Source organism: Mauremys mutica, chromosome 9 (assembly GCF_020497125.1).
Source record: "Mauremys mutica isolate MM-2020 ecotype Southern chromosome 9, ASM2049712v1, whole genome shotgun sequence".
NCBI classification, from domain to species: domain Eukaryota; kingdom Metazoa; phylum Chordata; order Testudines; family Geoemydidae; genus Mauremys; species Mauremys mutica.
This window is the reverse complement of record NC_059080.1, coordinates 56750656-56768010: the sequence shown is the minus strand read 5'-3', so window position 1 is coordinate 56768010 and position 17355 is coordinate 56750656. Positions and strand designations below refer to the sequence as shown.

The window sequence follows — 17355 nt, the reverse complement described above, 5'->3', positions numbered from 1 at the left end:
GCCCCGATCCCAGCCCATCCCCCTGCCCTGACCCCTGCACCCCCCTCACACTCTAGTCCCCTGCACCCCCCCCATGACCCCAGCCCTGACTGGCACCTCCCACACATACCCAGCCCCCCACACCCAATGTCCTGACTCCTGCACCCCCTCACATGCCCCCAGCCCTGACTCCTGCAGTCCCCACACATACCCAGCTCCCCCACACCCCATGCCCTGACTCCTGCACCCCCCTCACATGCCCCCAGCCTTCTGCCCTGACTCCTGCATCCTCCTCACACACACCCTGCCCTGACTCCTACACTGCCCCCACATCCCCACCCTGAGCACCAAATGGGATCTCCTGCGCACGAGCGCACACACACACACACACACACCCTGCACCAAATAGGAGCTGCCCAGGTAAGCGGTCCTCACCCAAACCTCCTCCCCCAACCCTGAGCCCCCTCCCTCATTCTAGCTCCTGGCCAGACCCTGCACCCCAACCCCCAGCCTGCTCCTTCACCCCCAGCCCTGTGCTCAGTGCACTCCCACCCTCAGCTCAGTGCAGAGACAGGGGAAGAGAATGGCCCAGAACCAGGGAGAAAGTAGGTACCCACTCTATGTGGACAGGGCCGGACCCCAGACCGGCAGCAGGCTGAGCCCTGGGGTCCCGGCCCCGCTCAGCCCGCTGCCGGCCTAGGTGAACGGAACCCCAGGCCAGCAGCAGGCTGAGCAGGCCGGCAACATAAGATCAGCATGTTAATTTAATTTTAAATGAAGCTTCTTAAACGTTTTGAAAACCTTGTTTACTTTACATACGACAGTAGTTTAGTTATATAATGTATAGACAGAGAGAGATCTTCTAAAAAACGTTAAAATGTATTACCGGCATGCAAAACCTTAAATTAAAGTGAATAAATAAAGACTCGGCACACCACTTCTGAAAGGTTGCTGACCCTGATATAGCGGGTCTTCACTAGACCTGTTAAAATCGACCCCAAGTGGATCAATCGCCACAGCGTCAATTCACGGTAAGTGGAGACAAGCCTCAAGTTAAAACCCTCTGAATGACTAAACTGTATGTGTACTTACATTTTACCTATGCAACCTTGTGATCCACCAGTGCTTACAGCACCGTTGAAAAGTACCCCTTGCGGTTTACGTACTGGCTGCCTTGGTGGTCCGGTCCCAAGATACGGATATGGGTTCCATCTATTGCCCCACCAGTTAGGGAATCCCATTGCAGCAAAGCCATTTACTGTGACCTGCACATTTCCCAGAGTCACTACCTTTGATAGCAGCAGCTCAGTGATGGCGTTGGCTACTTGCATGACATCAACCCCCACAGTAGATTTGCCCACTCCAAATTGATTCCCAACTGACCGGTAGCTGTCTGGCGATGCAAGCTTCCACAGGGCTATCACCACTCGCTTGTGAACTGTGAGGGCTGCTCTCATCTTGGTATTCTGGCACTTCAGGGCAGGGGAAAGCAAGTCACAAAGTTCCATGAAAGTGCCTTTAGGCATGTGAAAGTTTCGCAGCCACTGGGAATCATCCCAGGCCTGCAACACTATGCGATCCCACCAGTCTGTGCTGGTTTCCTGGGCCCAGAATCGGCGTTCCACAGCATGAACCTGCCACATTAACACCACGATGTCCACATTGCTGGGGACCGCGCTTTTGAGAGAAGTCTGTGTCCATATCCTCATTACTCTCGTCATCATGCTGCCGTCACCGCCTCGCCTGGTTTTTCAGCTTCTGGTTCTGCATAAACTGCACGATAATGCGCGAGGTGTTTTCAATGCTCATAACTGCTGTGGTGAGCTGAATGGGCTCCATGCTTGCCGTGCTATGGCGTCTGCTCGGGCAATCCAGGGAAAAGGGCGCGAAATGATTGTCTGCCGTTGCTTTCATGAAGGGAGGGTTGACTGATGACATTTATCCATAACCACCCGCGACAAATTTTTGGCCCCATCAGGCATTGGGAGCTCAACCCAGAATTCCAATAGGCAGCGGGGACTGCGGGAACTGTGGGATAGCTACCACAGTGCACCGCTCGGAATGTCGATGCTTGCCACGGTACTATGGACGCACACCACTGAATAAATGTGCTTAGTGTGGATGCATGCACTCAACTTTATACAATCTGTTCCCAAAAATCGACTTCTGTAAAATCTGAGTAATTTTGTAGTGTAGACATACCCTAAGTTTTGTCTCATGGAGATTCTGCCTAGAATATCATGCGAGCTGGAGGCTTCTGCCTCAGGCTGCTCTCCCAGCCGGCAGCATCGCGTGGTCGCACCTACCCCAGCCTACCCCTTGCTCCCATGGCTCATGAAGCCTGGACAGTAGTAAGGAGCAGTTCAACTATAGGCTGAGCAAGTGTAGAATGGTGGTAGAATTTGCCTTTAAAAGCTCGCTGGCGTTGTTTGCTGGCTAGGTCAGACCTCAGCACAACCAACATTCCCACTGTTATTTCTGCTTGATGTATGCTCCATAATATCTGAGAGAGTAAGGGGGAGATATTTATGGCGGGGTGGGAGGTTGAGGCAAATCGCCTGGCGTCCGATTTTGAGCAGCGAGACACCAGGGCGATTAGAAGAGCACATCAAGGCACACTGAGCATCAGAGAGGCTTTGAAACCCAGTTTCATGACTGGCCAGGCTTCGGTGTGACAGCTGTGTGTGTTTCAACTTGATGCAAACCCACCCCTTGTTGATTTTAATTCCCTGTAAGCCAACCACCCTCCCCCCTTTGAAATAAAGTAACTATTGTTTTGAAACAATTCATTCGAACTGTCATCTGCTCCAAATTTCTACTTTGCTGATCTTCTGTGTCAGTTTCTGAATGTAAATCCACATACTTTGGTGTAGGATTTTTCAAGCTCTCGTAGCATTTATTATTTGGAAAACTATCAAAATTTCATCAGTATCAGCATTACTTGGGAATTTAATGACACTCACAGGGAAAAAGAACAAGTTCTACACTCTGAACTTGTTTCTACAATAAAAATATCTGCTATGTTGAGCTTCTGGACATCAGACATGGAAGGGACGATAAGAATTTATGGCCCAAAGAAGATCCTTTTGTAAAAAGAGAAATAAACATCGGGACCCAAGCCTGTCTAAATGAACAAAAAAATAACTACATAGTCCATGACAGTGAGCCTCGCAATCCAGGTTGACGTCCAAGGCTCATACTAGCTCTCTAAAAATAGATGAGTAGACTGCGCTTTGAAGTTGCAGCTCGGGCTGGAGCTCAGGGTCTGAAAGCCCATTCCCTCCCCGGAGGCTTGCTCACAGGCAACACGTGGAGGGACTGGGGGGAAATGTAGGACCATGTGCCCTCCTCCCCCGACTTGCTGATTGCCTTGTACTGAAGCCAGCTGCCCTCACTCTGCCACCTCCCCTCCCACACTATTGATAGACATGGGTCATCTCTGGGCTTGCTGCTGCAGGCTGTGTAGATGTATTTTAAGAGTAATAGTTGTAGGTAAGATCCACAACAGCTCTACCCATATTTTGGTACTGTACCCCACACACAGTTGCAGCCTGTTCAGAAAGATTTGCTTCTAGCTGTTGCATGCTCTTCTATGGCACAGCTAAGCAAGCTTTTTCCTCAACTGGCATTTAGAGACATCATACCTAGGGTTTAATGTAGATGGCATAGCTGATAATATTGCCAAGACTCCGCTGTCTTTAGCCATGGCAAGTGAAATCAATCTAGGCCAAAGAAGATCAAGGGGCTAGTCAGCCTAGCCACCAATCAGGAGAGTTATTCTATCACTTTAATTTGCTTCTTCCATATGCAAAAGAAAAACAGCCAAAAACCAAAAAGGACAAAAATTGCAGGTGGTCAATAACAAGAATAATGTAAGATCAACAGCCCTCAAGAAGCACCCAAAGAGTAGCATTATAAAGTGTCCATCATCTCGATCCCCACATTTTTTCTATATTACAAAGACTTGCTGTGTTCTCTTACAATTTCATTTCCCCAACACTCATTTAATATAGTTTTGTAAATACATCTCACTCTGATCTTCTGTGTTCCAGTACTAAGTGTCAACAAGAATTTACCAATGCACCTGTTATTCAAGTTCTGAATGTCCCCGAACACATATCCCTAATATATTGCTTGGATTACACAACAAAAGGAAGTCATATTTCCTCCTTTCTGGAAATCTGCATTCAAATACAGTTTAGGATACAGGTTAAATTAGTTCAGTAGTTTCAAATGAGTACCTGGTTCTTCGCCTGAAAGACAAAACAGCTCAGATGACTTGGTCCTATTTAAAAGTTTGCTTATTCCTGTTTGTTCTTTTATATTTAATCACTTAATAAACAGCTAAGTAGAAACGCAGCCAATTTTACTCCAGCTTTCAGACCTCAAACCTACTTAAACTGAATTTACCTCCTCTCGAAGCTGCCGTTCTCGCTCTTCTTCAAGCTTTTGGATTTCTGCCAATGACAATGTGGTCTGGGACTGACATGCTCCTGAGCTGGATTGCTGGCCCCATGTTGAAGAAGAAGGGAGCTGGGAAAAAAGTAGGAAACAATAATTACAAATTCTCAGAAGTGAACACTACTGAACTGCAAACATATGGACAAATCTTTTGATCCCACTGAATAGAAGAGATACTTCAAGATACCTTTAAACCAGACCTTTGGGTATCAGTTTTTCAGTGCGGTAATATTTTTGTTACATGTGCCCTCAGCTGCAAGGCAGTGTAAGGGCCTGCTGTGTCCAATGAACAACTACATAATAGGATACAAACTGTTATTAAAAAAGAATGGCAACAACTTTGGGGACCAAAACATGTGTGTATTTGCTGAATAAAAAGATAGTTACAATGTATAATACATTTTGATCAATTTTTTCCTCAAAGACAGCATGGTATTTACTTGAAGCATATTTAAAACTCACTTACCTCACATTGGAGGCTACTAAAACAACCGAAAGCCAAACAATATAAATGTTTTTCAAATTACGAATGACAAAAAGGGGGAATTAAAAAAAAAAAAAGACTTGTTTCTCTCATCTGTCTCCAGATATCGAGCATCTCTTCCTCCCCAACAACTCTTTGCTTTCCCTTCTCCTTCCTCATCATACAGTTCCAGCACTCAGTTCCCTTTCTCTTGATTCAATCCAATTAACTAGATGCCTTACAAGCTAATTCCATTGGTCCTACACTATGGTGATGTTTTAACTGCAAGTATTAGGTGAGTGGGAAAGGAAGTTAACTTGTTGAAGAGCATTACCTTCATCTGTGCAAGTTGCTGCTGCTGTTGCTGCTGCTGCAACCGGCGCAGGGCCTCCTGTTGCTGCTGCCTTTGTCTTAATAATTCCTTCTGGCGCTGGAGTTCCAGCTCCTTGCGCTTTCGCTCTTCCTCTTCGAGCCGTAGTCTGGCTGCCTCTTCTTCCATGTGCAACCGGTTTTCCTCTAGTCGACGCTGGGCCTCCTCTTCTTCACGTGCCCATTTGGCAGCCTCCTCTTCCTTCCCAGGATACAAAGAACAGTAAAGTCTCTAAGAGGACTTAAAAGATCTAAATTACTTCATGAAACATGTGATGCTTAGAAGACCTGACAGAACAGATGGAAACTTTTTATTTAATTGTACAAATGTGGTCCGTAAAGAACACATGTATTCAACTTTATCCTTTTCAGGCTGAGAAAATAATTTGGTCTACTGTCCTTCAAAATAAAGGTTTCATAATGCACCCTGAATTAGAAGGGGAAGTTTTCCTTAAGGTGAAGGCTAGCTACAGGTCAGACAGGACAGAGGAAAAACCCAAAAATACTGCCCCATCTCTTCCCTGGGATTTTTATTCACATTATTACTGTGCACCTCTACTACTTGCTACTAGCTCTCACAGTGAAGTGCTGCTGCCAGATTTCAACCCATGAAATGAGGAAAAGTAGAATAAAAAAGGGAGACAAGGTTTGCAGATCAGATTAGAAATGAGGAGGAGGGAAATTAAATCTTAAAAGATAAGATCTGGCTATTTCATACTGCTAGAACATCAAAAGAGAAGGCTCTTACGCCAACAAACCCAAGATTATGTGGTAGGATAAGGAAGGAAGTATTGCTAGATGAACTGCTAGAGTAGGAAGAGGAACAAAGACACTGACATGGAGTTATGAATTTTAACAGTGGGTGACTTTAAAGTAGATTCTGAAGCTAATGTGGAGACAATGAAGTTGTTTGGGGACTGGTGTGATGAAGACAGTTTTCAAAAAAAAAAAAAAAGAGAGAGAGAGCTGGCAGGAGGAGTTGGCACATAATGGAATCTATAAAGCTAGAATTTAGGAGGCCACAAAAAAAGGAAGTTACAATAGCCAAGGCAAGAGGATATGAAGGAGCATGGATGAGGTTTTCAAGAAGGAGTGCAGATTTGACAGAGTGGAATCAGGCAGATTGGCAAACATAGGCAATGTGGGAGAAGAGTCAAGGATGATACAGTATTCTATAGTAATGTCCAAAACACTGAATCTTACAGAGTAAATATTTTACACTATCATGGTAGAGTACTATATGCATTTTGCCCCTCTTTTTAAATTAATGACCACAGACTGGAAAGCTTAGGCCACAACATATTCTGGAGCCACAGTCAAATGTATAATGGAAAGTAAAACATTCAACAAATATAGCTCTGTCACAAGCTGGTTGGCCCCTTGTGTGTGATAGTGACTTCATGACTGATCAAGATGCAGAAGATCAGAGAGAGGACTATCTGAACAGATCTGTGACTGCAGGAGAGGAGACCCAGGAGAGAGTGGAACAAGGGGAGTTTCCTCTCTGGGAGAGGCTTAGTGAAGTCAGGCTGGAAGAGGCTCACAGGGAGCAAGTTAGGCTTTTTTTTTGGGGGGGGGGGGGGGGGGAATGAGAGCCAAAGATAGGACCTGTAAGGCGCAGGGAGACTCCTGAAGTAAACTGCTGGAGTCCTTGGGGAAAGAAGGCAGTGGGGGGAATCCTGCTGGAGAAAAAGCTACAGAGAACAGACAGGCAGGCTGGCTCCTCTGAAGGGCCAAAGCATCAAGGCTTGTTGGAGAGTTGCGGCCTCAGGAAGATTTATGTTGGGCAGGACAGTGCTTGATACCAGAGACAGTGAAAGGCAGTGGAATGCTAGGAAAGGGCTGAGAACCAGGCCCAGAAGATAAGTTGATTATCTGGGACTCTGAACTACACTTGGACATTTTGATACCCTGGAAGGGGTCTGAACTAGCTATTTCTCAACCAGAACTGTGTGGCATGCAAAGACAGATGGCCTGCAAGGGGCAATGGAGACAACCCCCCTTGCAACATGGCATGGTGCAAGGAGGTGCTCCGCTGATGAGTGTGAACTACTACCTACTCCCCTTTCTCAACAATAAAGTTGTGATGGTTTCCCATGGCACCAAGTTTGCTCATCCTTATTACCAGGTTGAAAGGAAAATGTAATCTATGTTCATTCAGTTTAATTCTGCCCATATGCAATTCCACTACCAAATTCCCATCCTGATCAGAAAGGATCATCCTCTCCTCAGCTGGTATTACTATTACTATTAAGTCTCTGTGTTCACTCAGTTCCAGCATCTCCCATGCCTGAGCATGGTACATCCCTTGCACTCATTTTCACCTGTTTACGAAGCAACTCTTCTCGCTGTCGTCTTTCCTCTTCCTCTCTTCTCCTCTCTTCCAATCTTCTAAGTGCTTCCTCCTGTTGTTGTCGTTCCTCTTCCTCCCGCTGTCGTCTTAGTGCAATTTCCTGCTCTCTCTGCCGCCTCAGGGCTTCTTCCTGAAGATGGGAACAAAAGTGATATACATCAATTCACTAGACAGAACACAACGTGGTCTGGCCACAGGAGTTGTCTCAGGGAAACCCTGGGCACCCAACTTTTTGTTTTTTTTTGTTAGTGTTAACACAAAGCATATTATAAAATCCTAGAATCCCAATAATACAAAGCCATGGATTAACAAATATTGTGGTAAGACATGTATCCCCGAGACAGGTGAGTTTTGATGAAAACTTTGGTTGTTTCTAGGTTGGAATGGAAGAGTCAATATCTGACAATATTTTGCTTCAATATGGGGGAAGGCAGAAAAGAGCAGAGAACCACCAAGACTCTTCTATTTCCAGTGCACAAGATCTGAATCTCTTCCTTATATAAAGATCTTAAGGAAAAGAGAAGTAGCTCAGAAATCACTATTCTTCAAGTGGCAACAGCATGTAGAAACCTCTTTGGAGGATATCCTCACTACTGCTTCTCAGCTACATTCTGGAGTTTCCAAGTTATTTATAATTCAAGGTGCACTATAAATCTGAAACTGCGAGCTTGCAAGATACAGGTATATCTAGTTGCAGAAGCCTTGTGCACTAAGGGGCAACAACTGTGTGGCGGCTGTTCTCCTCCCTTGGGTAGTGGTAACTTCTTATCTCCTTTGTAGGAGGGGGAGACAGGACTTGGTTTCCCCCAAAGTGGGGTGTTTAATATTTATCATGCATTAATTTTTGAACATCTGATGACAGCAAGTATCCATGTGTGAAGAGAATATGATTAAGATTCTCTCTTTCTAACTGTTCCTCTCTTTTCAAAATCAGGACCATTATTTAATCTTTAGAACCATTTGGAATGTCAAGATATGAGTAGTACCAGTTTAAACAGGGCTCGAAATATTCCTGAACATCTGCTCATCTGAAGATTTAACTTGCAAACCTGGGTGAAAAGTACCTGCTCTGTCAGACCCTCTAGGCCACAACCCCAACGTCATACAATTTATGTCACCACATTTTCACTCCCCCAACATTAATCAACTCTGCCCCATGCTCAGTCAAGTTCTATGTCCCCAAGTAGTGCTTGGGAAGTTTTCCTTCCCCTTCCTGAATCAGTTCACTTGCTCTGTTCAAAATTTCTCACATCCTGGGTGAGCAGATTTTTAAAGTTTATTTTTCTTTTTAAACAGGAATTATTATATATATTTTCTTGTTCTTAACAGATTATTTTCAGTGTTTATTATAAATTCGCTAGATAGCAGCAGCAGCATACTATCATAACTAAGACTACGTTTTAGTCACGGGTATTTTTAGTAAAAGTCATGGACAGGTCACAGGCTGTAAACACTAATTCACAGGCCGTGACCTGTCCATAACTTTTACTAAAAATACCTGCCGTGACTAAAACTTGGTTGGGGGGTGGGGACAGGACTGGGGGTGCCGCAGGTGCTGGGGAAGGTGGCCCGGGACCCCGCTGGTGCGGTGCGGGGCTGGGACACCTGGGATCCCAGCTGGTACTAAGGGGGGAGAGGGGGCGCGGGCCAGGTGCTTCCTACCCAGTTCCGCATCCTTGCAGCTCCTAGGCACCAGAGGGACCAGGGCAGGGGTTTCACTGCTCCAGCCACAAGCGCCGGCTGCCACAGCTCCCATTAGCCAGGAACCACAGCCAATGGAAGCTGCAGGGATGGGGCCTGTGGGCAGCGTGGAGATCCTCACCCCCCCACCTAGGGGCTGCAGGGGGGCTATGCCAGTGGGAGCCGGGGAGCCCCTCACCCCGAGGTAAGCACTCCCCGCAACCCTCAACACCCTGCCCCTAGCCCTGAGCAACCTCCCACACACTCAAACTGCTCCTGCTGGCCCAGGGGCTGCCTGGCTCTGGCAGCCCCTGAACCAGCAAAGACACGGAGGTCATGGAAAGTCACAGAATCTATGACTTCCGTGACAGACTCACAGCCTTAATCATAACACATCAAAGAGAGACAAATCTTGCAGCATGCCCCAAAGGTCACACTAATTTTGGGCTCTGGTGAATCAAGGGAATGCTAAAACCATGGCCCTTATCAACAATCCTATATCACATCATACATGTACTACATAAATGAAGTATAAACATAGGAATTGCCATACCAGATCAAGCCAATGGACCAGTTTACTGTCCAGGACAATGGTAACCACAGATGCTTACAGGAAACTGCATAATGGACAATTATGGAATGACCTGCCAAAAGGAAAGTTTTTCATATTCCCCAGCAGTTAAATGCCCTGAAACATAAGGGTTTATATGCCTTCTATTATCCTAGCTAACATAACTGTGTTTATTCCAGGAGAATGGCTTTGGTTTCCAAGTAGTAAAAGAAAAAATGGTGACCCTTTGACCATTTTCTCTTTTTGCTTATTTAAACACCAATACACCATATTAGGGATGACCCACAGGCATGTGTAGCACACTGTCTGGGGCCAATTCTGAAGCCTATGCCTACAGCTAAAATATATTCACTCATGAAGGGAGAAGGATGAAGCAGCTGCTTTTTCATCTGGCTGATAAAAACCTACCTTCCCCTGATCTTCAATTACAAGCACTTTCCCTGCCCCCAGCGATAGAGGGAAGGGACTCAAAACAATTTCAGACCAAAGAGCCGCATCAGAAAGGTCAATGGGGAAGGGCTCACAATCTGCATTTTGTTTGTTCAGGGAATGCAAGCAAAGTTTTAATCACAGAATATCTCCCTGCCCAGACTTATGGTCAGGCACAATCTCCCAGTCAATGACTGGTGCTCAACACTCACTGCCTGAAAATGAACCAAAGACACAGGAGCCACTGGGTCCCTCTTACAAGTCAGCAGATCACTAATACCACTGCCCCACTTTCCCTTGTAGAAAGGAGAGAGCAACCGTAGCAAGAGTAGAGAGATTCCTTCCATTCCACAGGTATGAAAGGAGAGACACTGTTGCATCCTGGGCAGTTGAAAAATTAAGGGGAGGCTGTGAGGAGGGAACTGATCTATTTTTAAGAGTGCTAATGATGAGGAGGTTTGATTTATAACAAATGAAAGCAATAATCCAGATCACAAAAAATTGGGAGCCAGGTGGCTTGAATTCCTAGGTATGACCAACTGGACACCGTTAAAAGAGAATCTTAAATTGAATGAGTAAAACAGGGTCATAGTCAAGAGAGAATAATGCAATCTCCCAGCTTTTCAGATATTTTTTCCTTGCTGTTTCTTTCCCAGCCTTTACAGGGTCTTCATATGCAGTCACACAAACAGACTTAAGACCAGGGGATCAATACAGAGGCATACACCACACACAGACCACTCTGACTGGCCTTTTCCAGTTTTAGAGGGTCTGAGGCAAGAGCCTTTTGGAAGTCGGTAATTTATGGATGGATATATACATAAAAAGTTTTTCTTTGGGAGATAAATATGGTTTGATATTCGGATATTTAAAAGGCATCCTTGTGTAACTGTCCAAGGCCCTTTTATATACTTCTCAGCAGCTAGATACTGGTTTACTAGTCCACCATTTGCATGTTGTAACAGGAAAAGAAATACAGGGAGTTTAACTCAGAGTTCCAATTCAGCACACACCAGATTATTTTACTTTCCTTACTTTGTATTCCAAAAGGCAGGCAAACATACCATGGGCATGTCTACGCTACAAACTTAAGTTGTCTTAAGTTAAGTTGACATACAGCCACCACAGTAATTACTGCTGGTTTTCAGGTCCGTGCTACCCTCCTTCTGTTGGTGTAGCGCGTCCTCACCAGGAGTGCTTGCACTGACTTAAAACAGGCAGTGTGGGGGGCCGAGAGCACGGTCTCCCAGCTCCAGGTGGTGCTCCCCATGGGGAGCCCTGCTGCCACATGGGCTCCTCGCTCCGAGCCCAAATGGCAGCCTGGCTCGGAGTGGGAAGCTGGGGGGCCAGCAGTGGCTCTGAGCAAGGCGCAGGGTTCACAGCAGGGAGACTACCAGCCTTTCTTGTCAATTTCAAATTGAGAAGAATGATAGCCAACAACCAATGTAAGTAATGCAGAGTTTACACAGACACTGCATCACACTAACTACACTGACATAAGCCCTGTGCCTCTCGTGGAGATGGAGTTATGTCAGTGTCGTAGGGCACTTACATCGGAAGGAGCAAGGCTGTAGTGTAGACACTGACATAATTAGGTCAACGTAAGATGCCTTCTGTCGACCTAACTCTGTAGCGTAGACCAAATCCATGGTTGTTTGGAAATGTAATCCTCCTGTTTCACATACCTCACATTCATAATCCAATTATCCACGAAAATGTCAGGAAAGCATTATCTGGTGTTCAATGTTCCACAAACAGCCAATACTCTTGCCTAAAATATTTAATTTCTGGGTTTGAAAGTGTACCAATTCCTCATGTAAAGGTATTAAAGATCATGGAATTGCATACACATGCTCTGGAAAAAACGGATGATATGGTGTTGGTGCCCTTTAAACCCTGTAATTTACCACTGTCTGTTACTGGAATTTGCAGTACTCCCATCACTGTATTTAAAATTGGTAATTATTGCAAATATAGCAAATAAGTGTTTATACTAGGGCTGTCGATTAAGCGCAGTTAACTCACGCAATTAACTCAGAAAAATTAATCGCGATTAACCGTGCAATTAAAACTGATTAATCATGATTCATTTTTTAAAACAATAAATACCAATTGAAATGTATTAAATATTTGTGGATGTTTTTCTACATTTTCAAATATATTGATTTCAATTACAGTACAGAATACAAGTGTACAGTGCTCACTTTATATTACTTTTATTACAAATATTTGCACTGTAAAAATGATAAACAAAAGAAACAGTATTTTTCAATTTACCTTATACAAGTACTGTGGTGTGATCTCTATTGTGAAAGTGCAACTTATAAATGTACTTTTTTTTAAAATATACAACTGCACTCAAAAACAAAACAATGTAAAACTTCAGAGCCTACAAGTCCACTTGGTCCTACTTCTCGTTCAGCCAATCACTAAGACAAATAAATTTGTTTACATTTACAGGAGATAATGCTGCCCGCTTCTGATTTACAATGTTACCTGAAAGTGAGAATAGCGGTTTGCATGGCACTTTTGTAGCTGGCATTGCAAGGTATTTACGTGCCAGATATGCTAAACATTCGTATGCTTCTTCATGCTTTGGCCACCATTCCAGAGGACACGCTTCAATACTGATAACACTCGTTAAAAAAAATAATGCATTAATTACATTTCTGATTGGACTCCTTGGGGGAGAATTGTACGTCCCCCTGCTCTGTTTTACCTGCATTCTGCCATATATTTCATGTTATAACAGTCTCGGATGAGGACCCAGCACATGTTTGTTTTAAGAACACTTCCACTGTAGATTTGACAAAACACAAAGAAGGTACCAATGTGAGATTTCGAAAGATAGCTACAGCACTCGACCTAAGTGAGTGCTGAAGTGTCTTCCAAAAATCTGAGAGGGATAAGGTGTGGAGCATACTTTCAGAAGTCTTAGAAGAGCAACACTCTTGAGGCAGAAACTACAGAACACAAACCACCAAAAAAGAAAATCAACCTTCTGTTGGTGGCATTTGACTCAGATGATGAAAATGAACATTTGTCTGTCTGCACAGCTTTGGATCGTTATCAAGCAGAACCCATTATCAGCATAGATGCGTATCCTCTGGAATGGTGGTTGAAGCATGAAGGGACATATGAATCTTCAGCACATCTGGCATGTAAATATCTTGCAATGCGTGCTATGCAAACGTTTGTTCTCACTTTCAGGTGACGTAAACAAGAAGCGAGCGACATTATCTCCTGCAATGTAAACAAACTTGTTTGTCTGAGCGATTGGTTGAACACGAAGTAGGACTAAGTGGACTTGCAGGCTCTAAAATTTTACCATATTTTTTAATTTAGTTATTTTTTGTACATAATTCTACATTTGCAAGTTCAACTTTAATGATAAAGAGACTGCACTACAGTACTTGTAATTAGGTGAATTGAAAAATACTATTTCTTTTGTTTTTTGCAGTGCAAATATTTGTAATAAAAAAATATAAAGTGAGCACTGTAGACTTTGTATTCCATGTTGTAACTATCAGAGGGGTAGCCGTGTTAGTCTGGTTCTGTAGAAGCAGCAAAGAATCCTGTGGCACCTTATAGACTAACAGAAGTTTTGCAGCATGAGCTTTCGTGGGTGAATACCCACTTCTTCGGATGCAAGCATGTTGTAACTGAAATCAATATATTTGAAAATGTAGAAAACATCCAAAAATATTTAAAGAAATGGTATTCTATTATTGTTTAACATCACAATTTTTTTTAATTGCTTGACAACCCTAGTTTTAACTGGTAGAGATTTTAAGGCCTGTTAATTCTCTCTCAAGTTTCTGTACTCCCAGTCTACATTAGACCTTTGCCTTAGTTTCTGGCCTTTAAGTACAAGTTTCTTCTACACCAAATTTTGTTACTCATAATAGCTATTTCTAGAAGACCCATCATGATATGAAGCACTAAATACAGGAAGAGTTAGATTCACAGTCAGTCTTGTCCATACAATCGATTCTGTGTATTTCTTTATGTACTATCACTCTGTAAAGGATAAAATTTTTCAATCTGATCATTATCTCAGTGAATTGTATTTCTCTCTGAAATGAGCAAACTGATATTTTATCCTTACAAAAAGTTTTTGATTATCAAAAATAGGATCCCAACCACAAAGGGACGTTAAATACAATGCAGAAAAGGTAAACTGGAAAGGAAGAAATCAGAGGGAAAAAATCGTAAATTATTCCTCTCAACATACACGAAGCAAGTCAGACAGCAACTTGTGGACAAATAATCACTAACAGCTAAACTATGGGAGCTCTAAATTCCAACATAAACAGTGATGGAGTCCACATTTACCTCCTTGTCTGGTTGCTGAGCTCTCTTACCAAGAAAAAGTTTACAAGCTAGTCATCTCTACTCAATGCTCAGCCAACATATACAAAGATTTCCCTGCCATGTTCAACAGTATTTGGGACCTCAAATCCTTACTATGGATTTCAGAAAGCACCCATGACACATATTCCAGGCTTTATTATTTTGTGTTGGAATCCAGCTCCTTTGTACAATGGTTCTGATACCATTTACAGCTGCTGTTTGACTTATACGCCTCAATACAGGCTTTAACAGCAGTAAAATGAACAGGACTATACACCTCAAAATTAAAGGCAACAGAGTGACAACTGGTCTCAATTTTCTTCATAATCTTCTAAAACATGCAGTCTATGGAAACATGAAACAAGTGAGATACCTTTTGATCCTTCCTCACATTTAATGCCTTTGAATGAAATGATCAGAAACACTACTGGTATACACAGTATATAAAAATACATCGCTATACTGACAGATCTCAAATGTTTTTTTCCAGCTTTACCAACCTTTCCTATTCTCCTCATGTATGTTTTCCTATCTACTCTTTCTAGCGTTGCCTCTGTATCTTCTCTAATACTTTCAATAGAATTACTCTCAGATAAATTTCAAATTGAGATAGCAGATTTTAAGCACATTTTTCTCCCTTTTCCTTTTCAGAAGGAGGTTTGTTTGTTTGTTTTTTAAACACAAAAAAAAAATAAAAGAGAGAGAACAACCAAATGGAAAAATACAAGAAAACTTTTCAAAAACTTCTTTCACAAATGTTTTAACAATGACCCTGGAAAAAAGTTTGAATTCTCTCTACTTTCCTGTAATATCCCAATTTATCTGAAAGCATTTTTCCACTTGAAAAAGGAAACGTGCTCTTAAAAAGGTACTTGCCAAAGAAATCTCTTAGCAGGTAAAAATAAAATATAAAGAAGAAATCTGTTTCGCCTACATCTTTGATCTTTCTAACCACTTCCTTTGAAGGCACAGAATTTCAATAAATTAAAGCGCTTGATTAGAGGAAATATTTATTTTTCTACATCACCAATAAAAACACAGTTTAGTGTAGCAGGCAATTCTGTAACAATGCAGCCAGTTCAAGTAAATGACTGACCAAACTGTTTTTTGACAGACCGCCTTCACATTGGAAATATGATGCAGAGAACCAGAAAGGAAAAACAAACAAACAAACAAAAAAAACCTTATTTTGTTAAACTGGTGCATGGTTGATGTGGCCTTTGGCAGTTTTAGTCATAGCTGGGGTGTGATGAGGAGCTGAGAAGCATGACAATTTTATTTCACCTGCAGTGGCCCCTAGTCATATCTCATCAGGGTTGGAAGGGACCTCAAGAGATCATCTAGTCCAACCCCCTGCTCAAAGCACGACCAATCCGCAGACAGATTTTTGCCCCAAATCCCTAAATGGCCCCCTCAAGGGCTGACCTCAACCCAGGCCAATGCTCAAACCACTGAGCTATCCCTCCCCCCAAGAGTCACATTAGACTCTCTTAGCTTTAAGGGTTTAACTTCTTTTTATAAGGAAAACTAACCACATTTTCCTTATTTCACTTCAAAACTCTAAATACAGAGATGGTTTATCAACTTTGACCTCTTCTATATCTTTTGATTTTTTAAAGATGTTTTTCTAGTAATATGTTGCCCAGAAACATTCATAATATTCCAGGGTTTGTTCTCACCAACTGTTATGTGAAGTGCTATGATTACTCCTTCTAATTTGCGCTGTTCCTATATTAAGGAAGTACCAGCAGTCATTTTCCAATCTATACGGATCCTGTCACTATACTTTTTATCCCACCCCAATTTCATGCATCTCACCAGTGTACATACATTGCTGCACAAGTTTCCTTTCAGATGTATAAAATGAGACTAAGAGCACCAGAGAAGATACTTATGTAGAGTTTTCAGTTTTAGATGAACCTAGAACCCACTGAAGCAGTAAAGTGATCAGTTTTTGTAAAATGTTCAAGTATTTTTAGTGAAATTTACAATGCTTACAATGCTGAAAACAGCTTGAAGATGGCACTGGCAAGGTCTACAGATCTCCCAATCTGCCTAGGATCTCATCCCTTGGAGATGGGACTTTAAAGGGGGACAATTTTAGATATAGTTCAGGGAAACTGTGATCCAGCTCATTAATTTATGATTTAGCTCACTGTTGTACAATGTAGTGAAAAAACAAGACTGGATTAAACATGGATTACCATGGAATACCCTCTTGCATAACCTGCAACTGTTTACTACTATTCTTTAATCTCTTATAAAATCAATTTATAATAAAATGAATTTAGAGTTTACCAGCAATAGTATATTTACTAACCTTATATACTAGTCTTTTATGCAGTATTGTATCAAAAGCCTTCCTGAAGTCCATGCAGAATAAGTCTACAGCTTCACCCTTCTCAGCTCTCACTGTCACCTCCTCAAAAGAAGTTAATTAATTTGTTAAGCATTATCTCCTCTATAAATCTGTGCTAATTATCTTTGATTAGTCTGTCATTAGTTACCAGAATTTCTTCCAGTATGGAAAACAAATTTAAAGATTAAAAAAAATTAACAAAAAAAACAGGCTAAAGTGTGAACTAACATTTTTCTTTCCAGTGAAAAGATTAAAAAACATAATTTTGTCTGACTTTCTGAATTATGGAGCCATAGTAACAGCTCCATAGTCAACATAAGACACTTTCCATTATAAGA

At 42.5% G+C, this 17355-nt stretch overlaps 1 protein-coding gene across 3 annotated transcripts in view; it reads right to left on the bottom strand.

The window, feature by feature from the left end:
- Positions 1-17355, bottom strand: part of GIGYF2 (GRB10 interacting GYF protein 2) — a 165959-nt gene that overhangs the window by 24871 nt on the left and 123733 nt on the right. The window contains exons 20-23 of one of the 3 annotated variants that reach the window (XM_045030279.1): positions 16979-17080; positions 7597-7755; positions 5238-5474; positions 4390-4512 (exon numbers count right to left, since the gene is read on the bottom strand). In XM_045030279.1, coding sequence (XP_044886214.1) covers positions 4390-4512; positions 5238-5474; positions 7597-7755; positions 16979-17080 — 621 coding nt within the window. The remainder of the gene's footprint in view (positions 1-4389; positions 4513-5237; positions 5475-7596; positions 7756-16978; positions 17081-17355) is intronic. The other 2 variants (XM_045030280.1, XM_045030281.1) reach the window with 2 other exon arrangements.